At 39.5% G+C, this 11,038-nt stretch overlaps 1 protein-coding gene across 1 annotated transcript in view; it reads right to left on the reverse strand.

Moving 5' to 3' along the window:
- Positions 1-1,874: 1,874 nt before the first annotated feature.
- Positions 1,875-11,038, reverse strand: part of LOC131972970 (FK506-binding protein 5-like) — a 33,250-nt gene continuing 24,086 nt past the window's right edge. The window contains exons 16-19 of the mRNA XM_059334804.1: positions 10,905-11,004; positions 10,633-10,745; positions 5,750-5,832; positions 1,875-2,464 (exon numbers count right to left, since the gene is read on the reverse strand). Coding sequence (XP_059190787.1) covers positions 2,290-2,464; positions 5,750-5,832; positions 10,633-10,745; positions 10,905-11,004 — 471 coding nt within the window. The 3' untranslated portion in view covers positions 1,875-2,289. The remainder of the gene's footprint in view (positions 2,465-5,749; positions 5,833-10,632; positions 10,746-10,904; positions 11,005-11,038) is intronic.

Below are 11,038 nucleotides of genomic sequence, written 5' to 3' on the forward strand. Positions count from 1 at the left end.
ATTTAACCAAACCTCCATTATTCCATGTTTTCCTCCAGCCCTCTTCCAAATGCTCTGTTAGTTCATTAAAGCAGCTGTTCTCAACCTTGGGGTCGGGACCCCAATTGGGGTCGCGAGATGATTTCTGGGGGTCGCCAAATCATTTTGGAAGTCAGCTCTGTCTCCACTGTGTTAAAGTGTTCATGTGTTCATGTGGTTTAGTCTTTTTGGTCATTTAATTACTTTTTTGGGTCATTGTGGGGGGTTTCTTTGTTGTCATTTTGTGTCTTTTTTGGTCATTTTGTCTTTTTTTGATAATTTTGTGGTCGATTTGTGTCTTTTTTGGTCATTTTGTTTCCTTCTAGTGCCATTTTGTTTCTTTCTTTTGGTCATATTGTGTCTTTTTTGGTCAATTTGAGTCCTTTTTTGCTTAATTTTATGTAACTTTTTGGTCATTTTGGTCAGAGAGATGTTTTAGTTGTTGTCTGCTTCATTATTTGTCCAAAATTTGTTGTATGAACTGAGTTTGTATGATCTGAACTGTGAGATTGTGTTCAGTGAGACAACATGCATGTTAGATTGGGGGTCGCGACTCAAAAAGGTTGAGAACTACTGCTTTAGAGTACATCAGACATGAACAACAGTACATGTGTCCCAGTCAGACTAATGAGGACCGCCGTCCTCACAGGGAACATAAAGTTAACGAGAGGCTCGTTACAATATGTTAATTAACCTGTGTTTGCTAATTGATTTGTGTTAATTAGAGCTGGGTGGGGTGGGTGCTAATTGTTATCTCTAATTTATGTTTATAGGTGTTGACTGACTGACTGACCAGTTGTTGTCTAAGTTAATGTCACCAACAACAACAACAACAGCAGCAGCAGCAGGAGACAACATGGTGCCACCAGAAGGTTCCTCCATCATTAGAGCTCCTCTGAGACATGCAGCCCTGATTGGCCATGACGCTAATTAATGTTAATTAGCATGTTAACAGTTACAGGCCTTTATAACTGGCAGCATGCTGGATGCTTGAACACATGATGCCAATAAACCAGATGTAACACGTTCTGTTTGGTCTCAATAAAGGTGCCTATAAAGCAGCTGTTCTCAACCTTGGGGTCGGGACCCCAACTGGGGTCGCGAGATGATTTCTGGGGGTCGCCAAATCATTTTGGAAGTCAGCTCTGTCTCCACTGTGTTAAAGTGTTCATGTGTTAATGTGTTTCAGTCTTTTAGGTCACTTAATGTCTTTTTTTTGGTCATTTTGTGTCTTTTTTTTCATCATTTTGTGTCTTTTTTGATCATTCTGTGGTCAATTTGTGTCTTTTTTGGTCATTTTGTTTCCTTTTTTTGGTCATTTTGTTTCTTTTTTGGGTCATTTTGTTTCTTTTTTTGGTCATTTTGTGTCTTTTTTGGTCATTTTGTGTCTTTTCTGGTCATTTTGTGTCTTTTTTGATCATTTTGTAGTCAATTTGTTTCTTTTTTGGTCATTTTGTTTCCTTTTTTTGGTCATTTTGTTTCTTTTTTTGGTCATTTTTGTTTCTTTTTTTGGTCATTTTGTGTCTTTTTTGGTCATTTTGTGTCTTTTCTGGTCATTTTGTGTCTTTTTTGATCATTTTGTAGTCAATTTGTGTCTTTTTTGTTCATTTTGTTTCCTTTTTGTGGTCATTTTGTTTCTTTTTTGGGTGATCTGAACTGTGCGTGTAGATTGTGTTCAGTGAGTGGGGGTCGCTGACAACATGCATGTTAAATTGGGGGTCACGACTCAAAAAGGTTGAGAACTACTGCTCTAAAGGACAGACAGCTGTTAGTCTGGTTAGTAAAAGGTTAGACGGATGGCTGCACTGGACTGGTTGATCCAAATGTACTTAAAGAGAAGACATAACAGAGTTACTGCTGTCTGACAAGAGTTTTATGGAGAAACTTCTGATACAACTGACAAAAAAACTTTCAAATGACAAGAAAACAAGTAAAATGATTCTTGTTTCTGGGACAATGCATACATTTACTTACATAGAACTGTATATTTAACTAAAATCTTAAAAAATTACATAAATATATAAACATCCAAGGGAATAATAAGTATTCTCCTAGTTACCTACAATGTAAATGCAACAAGAACAAATTAACAAAGCAGTTTTACATTCAAGTTAATTATGGAAATTTTTTTTTATAACAGCAATGTGAACAGGTAATGATTTGAGCCAAAGATGAGATATCCTAGCACATTTTCCACAGCTAAGGATCTCATCAGAAGACATGTTTGTCATATAGAGTTGCATCCCTCAGCAGAACACTAAGTTTTTAAGTTTAGTTGTCAGTTTTTCGTCTTTTGGGGAGACGGAGCCTCTCTGTACTGAGGAACTGTTCGATTTTGGAGATCTGGGCTCTGAGTGATGACTGCTGGTCTTCCCTCTCCTGGGAACCAGAGAGTCTGTCTGAGTCTGAACCAGCAGCTAGAGCTGAACCAGGAGCTCTGCTACACCTGGTGTGAGGAGAAACTAGCGTTAGCTAGCTTTAATCAGCAATGATACAATGACTCCCAGTGATAAGATCACATCTCACTGCATTTTACATCACCTTCATATTACGTTTAAATAATCTGTTCAAACTACAATTTGGAAGGTGTTTTATTAAAGTAACATATATTTGTAACAGCATGGGGCAGAGGAGTTCGGCTGCGTTCACATGAGATCAGATGCTGTAAGGCGTGTTCAAGAGTAGGGATGGGTACCGAATTCGGTACTTTTATAGGTACCGACCGAATTCCGCCGGTACTACCGAGTACCAATTCATGTAAAATCAAACGGCGTTAACTTCAAACTGATCATTGATTTCAACCTGTTTTCATTTAACGTCTTTGATTAACAAGCGTGCTGACGATCACACTATTTTTATTTTTTTTATTTACCTCCTCGTCTGGTCCTGTCTGCTCACCGCGGCCACTAGCTGCTGCCCTCTTCCACCCCGGTGCAGAGACGAACAGCCGGCTCTAGGCCTGCTAGCCGCCAGCTGCTATCTCTCCAATGTCTCTACCCGGGCTTGGCCTTCGTCTGCCTCCAGATTGGACCTTCCTTACTCCGTTTGCTCTCTCCATTCTTCTGTAGACCAGTCATTAGCAGCTAGCAGCTAGCTGCTGCATCTCTGGTCCTCCGCTAATACTCCGCTCTTCAACTCAGGAATATTACCTGCCACTTTACTCCAAACTGCCTCGCTGAAATTAAATCCCTCGGACTCCTGCGTCATCCTCGATATGTGCACAGAGCAGCCCGACTCAACTTTGTTTATTCCAACCATGCCACGCCCACAATACTGTCTGACCGGTGCTGCGCCCACAGCTACGACGTCATCACAACAAATCACACGTGCACTTGCAACCTTTTTTTTTTTTTTTCTCTCCGTGCACCTGAGAGCTCCTCTGCATTCTTTGATAACGCTGCAACCTTCATGTTACAATAAAACAATAAAGCACTGCTCATCCTGGATTTTATATTGTTTTGATATATTTTTTAAAGTTTATATTTTCAAATGCAAAAGTACCGAAAATTGGTACCGTTGAGTACCGATACCGATTCCCAGGTACCGGGTATCGGTACCGTATCGGTTCAAATGTGAACGGTACCCATCCCTATACAAGAGTCACTTAATAATCTGTTTATGGACCATGTTGTTCACTTTCACCACCCGATGGAAGCAGACTTTATATTTTGAAATGATTGCTTTCCACCAGAGCGCTTGAAGGCAGCTTCATTCAAGTAGAGGCTGGCTACCTTTCTGGATTATAACACTGGATTAAGGTGAAGATCAAGATACACAGCTGGAAAATTTTCATTACAGTTTTTCTCAGTTGCTAAAACACTAATTTTTCCTGTTGTGTGAATCAGTTCTCAGCTGTCTGAACTCATTCCCTTGAATCAAACATCCTTTTGACAAAACCATAAACTGTCTTCATCTAGTGATCTAGCAGATCTCAGTCGTTCCTTATGCAATAAGACAAAGTTGTCACTGTGATACATAATGGAAATAACAAGTGACAAACAGCTCAAACTGTTTGAGGCGATGGTTTGGTTTTGCTAAAAGAATCAGAGGTTTTGTGAATGTAGTGTGAGAAAAGAGTTTTGTGTTTAGAATTCTGAGAAAAGGAACAGGAGGATTAGAAAAATGTGTTTTAGCAGTTAATAAAAGGTGTAAACTAGATGAAACCACATCAAGAGTGATTGTGGATGACCTTTAACCTCTGAGCATCATTTCAAGTAACAATATGTGAAGTTATGATTCAGCTTTAAAGAAGCTGTACAAGACATGAAGAACATTATTATATCAGTAAACAACTATGAACCATGTAAAGATGAAGTGGTCCAGACCAGAGAATCAGACTCTCACTGTATGTGTTTCATTCAGAGCTTCTCTGTGTTGTGTTGCTGTGCTAGCAGGTCTGAATGCATGTGTGTGTGTGTGTGTGTGTGTGTGTGAGTCCCTGTGTGTGTCTCTGCTCTCTGAGGCTCCGTTTACACGAGGACGGTCTGAACAGAAGACCTAAAGTGGCGTCTCGTCTTCACTTTTTATTCCTCGTTTAGACGAGCGTTTTCAGGAGGAAATCTGCTGCATACGGTGATCTAAAGTGTGTGAATGTGATTGTATGCAGCCAGGCGGCATCACTTAAAGCCATAAGAGCATCTTTGGGCATGCAGAAGTTTTCACGCCACACATTTTCATCAGCTACTCCTTCCACAAAGTTCTCCTCCATCACTAGATCTCCCAGGTCTCCTCCAAAGCCGTCTGGCTGGTTTTTGGCCATTTTGCATCTTTTTGTGGTCAATTTGTGTCTTTCTTTGGTTATTTTGCATCTTTTTCGGTCATTTAGTGTCTTTTTTGCTCATTTTGTGTCTCTTTTTTTGCTTATTTTGCGTCTTTTTGTGGTCAATTTTTGTCTTTGGCCATTCTGTGTATTTTTTTTGTCATTTTGTGTCTTTTTCCGTTATTTTGTGTCTTTTTTTTGGCTATTTTGCATCTTTTTTTTGTCCATTTGTGTCTTTTTGTGGTCAATTTGTGTCTTTTTTTGTCAATTTGGGTCTTTTTTTGTCCATTACTCCTCCTTCCACAAAGTTCTCCTCCATCACTAGATCTCCCAGGTCTCGTTCACAGCCGTCTGGCTCCTCCCACCAATCGCTGCATCCAGAATGTGATGGAGGTAATTCCAGATCCTTCTCTGTTCACTAATACTATCTGTACATATCCTGGACATTTGGTGGAAAGACTCCTGTAAGTTTATTAGAGCTGCCAGAGCAGCTTGAAGGTCCCACCATGGAAATAATCCCACGTTTCTTTATTTCCTGTCCTGGAGCATGTATGTGACGTAAACACATACGTGACGTGAGCAGATCAGATCAGAGTTTTGTGTCTTGTCAGTGTAGACGACACGCTACGGAGGAGAGGATTACACTTTTACACTTTGGAGGGTGGTTTCAGATTTTTGCGTCTTTAAGCCCCAAAAACGCCGTCACCGTCTAAACGAAAGGCACTTCTGATTAAATATTTTGTCATTTTTACCCGCGAGCGTCCTGGTGTGAACGGGGCCTTAGTGTGTTTTTAGCTGATAATGATCCCACCTACACCTGAGTTATACTAAACAAAAGACATGTTGGTTCTCTCTTCTAGCCATGATTGTGCTGATTCCATAGAGGAGGACAACAGAAGCTGAATCAGCTTGAGGTTCAGAGGGTGAAGATGGTTAAAGTTACAGCTCTTTCTGTAGAGTAGAAGGACTCACCCTGGAGCAGTTTGCCATGACAGTCTGCTGGCTGAGATGGATGCTGAGACTGGAGGAGATGTGATGGACAGAGACCTGCTGGCCTGGAGAAACCACACCAGAAACACTGTCAACTTCTAGTTAACTCCTAAAGAAAATGTAGTTAAAGAATTCCTCTTTCTGAAACATTAGTGCCTCCTGAGAAAGCCTTTAACATTTTAACATTTAACATTTTGAGTAAAAGAATATGAACTAACTAGAATTTCCTCTGGGGAAATTTTGAAAGGGCCACGGGGGCTACTGCCGGTGTGTGTACACTATGATGAGATTCTTCAGAGATTAACTATGCCCTTTAACCTCAAAATGTGTGTGTGTGTGTGTGTGTGTGTAGTGAAAATCACATAAAGTTACCTGTGTGCGTGCGTGCGTGTTTGAAGCACGTGTATGCATGTGTGAGGAGTGTGAGCGCTAACGCGCATGTGTGTGTATCTGTAACTGTAATCACATCAAAGATCAAAGCAATCAACTGAATTAACTGACACCTGTTAATGACAGCAGCCGGTGGACAGAGGTCCAGAGGTGGACAGACTGGAATTTCTGGCCTCGAACAGAAAGCATTTTTGGCAAAACCATAATACCTATCATTGATCCGACTTCACTTTGAGCGTCCTGAGTTCTTCCTGAACATCTACATATGTTTTTTGTGAAGAAAGATAAGGAAATAGCTTTGTTAGAGCGATCTAAAAAAACTTTAAAATCTCACTTTTTCCGAAATCTTCCTGCGTTTTTAATATGGGAGCCAATGAGGCTGTTGGTGGTGTTGGTGGATCATCTGTGCGTCCTACGCCCAAACTATAACTCTGACAGCTTTACCAGAGGATTGTGAGGGAGAAGACTAATTTTCCTACGTTTCTATGTATAAATTATTTCTGTAGAGTGGAATTTGTGGCCTGGAGCGCAGTTTTAAAATTTATTTTTTGACAGTTTTTTCTCTCCCTCTACACTCTGGTGATGATGTCACACACTGTGACACGAACATTCCGTGCAATACACACCCATTATAATCTCAGAATTTCTCCAAAAATGATCATGGTCATTGAACAGGGATTGATAAAAAACTATATGACCTATCGAAATGTGGATTAATACACCGATACACAAGACTTGTGTCTACTGTTTAAAGTTTAAATGGAGTCACTATGTGAAATTATGCCGGAGAAGTAGACGTCTGAAAATCTTCAATTAATGTTCTTTTTTGCTCATTTTCTTTCGGCCGTCCCATTCATTTCAATGCAAAATTTTGAGCAGTTTTTCGCGACTTACGTCGCGAAAAATTCGTATTCCAAAGAGAAAAGTAATAGCACACCGATCCCGATCAAACCGCACGTTTTGATATATAATTTGTCCTGCAACTCTTCAAGTTGCAGGACTAGTAGCGGGACGAAATTGCGTCCGGAAGAGGAAGAAGAAGAAATCCACAGTATAACAGTAGTGCAGCACTGGTCCCATCAGATATTGCTGTATGGGACCAGTGCTCGGTGCGATTGCCCCGAGGCCCTAATAAACACATGCGCTGCAGACAATAACCAGTGGCAAATGATACGTAACAATATCATCCCAGAGAAAGTAGCCAGGCCCAACCTGAACTCTGTGTGACGCTCTGCAGGAAATAAAAGCTTTGCCTTCACTACAATTTGTTAAACTATCAGAGCAGTTTTTCCTCTCATACTCCAACATGTTGCTCTCTCTATCTCCAGCACCTGGATCTTATAAAACACAGGGACAGTCTGCGGTGATGGTGACAGGAGAGAGAATGAGAGTGTGTGAGAGTGAAAAAGTGAAAGAGCAAGCGAGAGGATGGAGAGAGACAGTGAGAGAGTGAGAGATGGATGATGAAGTGAGAGAGTGAGAGATGGATAGAGTGAGTAGGTGAGAGAGAAGAGGAACCCAGCATCATTAGCTAGATGTTCTCTACAGCTCGTCCATCCTGTCTGTCTGCTGTCCTCAGGGCTCAGCATCACTCAACACCTGACCCACATTACTCAAAGTTTATTCTAACATTACTCAAAGTTTATTCTAACATTAGTCAAAGTTTATTCTAACATTACTCAAAGTTTATTCTAACATTAGTCAAAGTTTATTCTAACATTAGTCAAAGTTTACACTAACATTACTCAAAGTTTATTCTAACATTACTCAAAGTTTATTCTAACATTACTCAATGTTTACACTAACATTACTCAAAGTTTATTCTAACATTACTCAAAGTTTATTCTAACATTAGTCAGTTCTTTACCTCTGAAACTCTCTCACAGATTCTCTACATTCTATTAACTGTGTTGGCCCACATAATATTTGCTTGCTCTCACTTTCTGAGCTTTTCGGACCACAAAAATGTTGAAAAGCATTATAATGTCTCGTAGTTATGAGGACATGTCAGGTTAATATAACAGGCATATTCATTAAGGCAAGCACACATTCCCCTGGAGGTCCACATTTATATAAATGATGAAGTTTAGAGTCCGTGGAACAGAAATGACCTCAAACCAATTTATATGATAGAGAAAATATCTTATAAGGGTCAATGTAACTTCCTCATATGTTTCTATGTGAACATCACACTGGAGCCGTTTCCTGTTCAGCATCAAGAACAGAACAATGCTGCCTTCACTAGAGAGAAATATACTTTATATATATATTATATACTTTATATCTATAAATATACTTTATAGTGGAGTTCAACAATGGAAATTACATTTCTACATAGCTGTAAGTTGAGATCATACAGCCAGCATTCCTTAACCCTCTGTGCCCACTTTAATAATAATTCATTTAATTTACGACCCTTTCAGGCCTTTAAGGCTGAAAATGACCCAAAAAAAACATGATAGAAACTTTACAGATTAATATATTTTTTTCTACTTTTTTCACATAAACCTCTTAAACAACTTCCGCCCTGCTCAAAACTACCAAAAATGCATCAAAATCAACTATGTTCTTAATTTTTGACATATCCAAGGCTGTGAAATAACAAATGCTCCAGCCAAAAATATTTTTATAATGTGGAAAATTTTTGTCTGTTTTTTCTTTTGACATCATGTAATCAAACTGGCATTTAAAGGGTTAAAAATCTTTGAATTTTATTATTTTCCACATTTTAAAAATATTTTTGGCTGGAGCATTTGTTTTTTTTCACAGCCTTGGATATGTCAAAGATTAAGAATTTTTTTTGATTTTGATGCATTTTTGGTAGTTTTGAGCAGAGCGGAAGTTATTAAGTTAAGAGGTTTATGCAGAAAAAAGTAGAAAAAACTATTAATCTGTAAAGTTTTTATAGCATTTTTTGCAGGTGGACATTTTCAGCCTAAAGGGCCTGAAAGGGTTGTACATTTCTACAGCGTGTATTATAGACCCATTAAAAAAATTGAAATCTGAATTTCAAAATATATATATTAAAAAAAATGGTAACGCTTTATAATAAGGTCCTTAATAACCATTAATTAACAAGTAATAAGGCATTGTTCTTGCTTTAGATCCGGTAGCTGCAAAAAGCATAGTTAACTTATAGTTAACTTATAATAGATGAGCAATAAAGTATATTTTAATATCAATAAGCAAACAAAATAAGATGAATAAAGGCATGGCAAAGACATAATGGGTGGGTCATGGGTGTTTGTAATGCCATTAGTAACACTTATATAAGCTTATAAACACACAATAATGTTAATAAGCATCTTGTAAGGACTTACAAGGACCTTATTACTTGTTAATTAATGGTTATTACAAGGACCTTAATATAAAGCGATACCAAAAATCCTTCTTCTAAAAATCATGTAATTTGCAGTATCACAGCAAACAAAATGATTGTCAAAACGAAAGTGAAAAATGACAAACATGGCTGAAGATGTCCCTAGTGGTCCTAGAGGTTAATAAATCCTTTTACCTCTGTTACCTGAAATACTGAGATCGATCTGGAGGTTTAAGATGTGTAAAGGTAGGCCTGGGCCGATAATCAATAAATCAATTAATCGCACGATAAATGAAATGAACTCAATAATTTTGCCGGCCTCGATATATCGCCATGCGTGTTTGTTTTCCTGGTCTGTTGCCTCCAAGCAGGCTGGATGACCAGAGGGTTCACTCTGTGCTGGATCTCTTTTGTTCCACAGCAGAATGAGCGGAGTGAACCCTCCTGTCAGTCATCCAGGCTCTGTGTCTCTGTGGGGAAGGCTGGGCCGCTAGCATTGGCTACACAGAGTGCAGCAGGTGAGCCTCGTGCGGAGCAACGCCAGGAAAAAAGATGATTGCAAAGCCAAACGCCACAGCCCCGCTGTGGGAATATGTCGGTTTCAAACCCAATGAAAAAGGTGAGCCCATCAACACACGGACCAGCCTGTATGCCCAATTTGTTCAAAAGTGGTGGCAACAAAAAAAGCCACCACAACAAACTTGCATGCCCATCTAAAGCAGAACCACCCGACCCAGTTTTCCCAGCTGGGGTAAAAAACTGCACCTGGAGATGCAGAGCCTTCGTCCCGACAGTCAACACTGGTCGACAAAGTAAATATAAACGCTGTGCGCTCACAGAAAGTGGAGTTTGCTACATCGCAAAATAAATGCTGCCCTTTTGTTTTATTTATTTAGGATATTTAAACGTTCTTAAAATTACAATTACAATGGTAAAAAACACTGAGAAATAAAAGTGTATTGTATTTGAAAGGGTGTGCATTATTATTATATATTATCATGTTGACAATAATATCGTTTATCGGCAATAATTTGTGGGACAATATATCGTCCAGCAAAATTTGTTATCGTCCCAGGCCTATGTAAAGGTTGAACTTTTAGAGTGAGGATGTCATTAAAAGAGCAGCTTGTTCCTTCATGACAGGTTCTGAACTGACCGTGTCCCTGCAGCTCGCTCCAGGACCCTGCTGGGGTCTCCTCGAGGCGGCTGGCGTCCCAGAGACTCTGGAGGCCTCCAACAGGTCCGAGGCCCTGCTGATCACTAAGGGGACTGGGAGGAATGAGGGGAATGATTATTAGTGATGCTTTGACATACAGATGTACACTGGATTCACTTTTAAAGAGGTCAGCAGTGGAGTAGTGTTACTGTGTTCCATAATGGCATAATGCTTTTATAATGAGACGGATCATCTGCACATGCAACCATCACCTTTACTGTGTTTGTTTCTTCTGAGGAACGTGGGTATTGTGTTGGGAGCAGGTCTGAGTCCACCAGGATCACTTGTGTTTCTCTCAGACAGAGAGGATCCCTGGATAAAAAACATGAATGTTTTATAGAGGGAA

The sequence above is a fragment of the Centropristis striata genome, chromosome 6 (genome assembly GCF_030273125.1).
Source record: "Centropristis striata isolate RG_2023a ecotype Rhode Island chromosome 6, C.striata_1.0, whole genome shotgun sequence".
NCBI classification, from domain to species: domain Eukaryota; kingdom Metazoa; phylum Chordata; class Actinopteri; order Perciformes; family Serranidae; genus Centropristis; species Centropristis striata.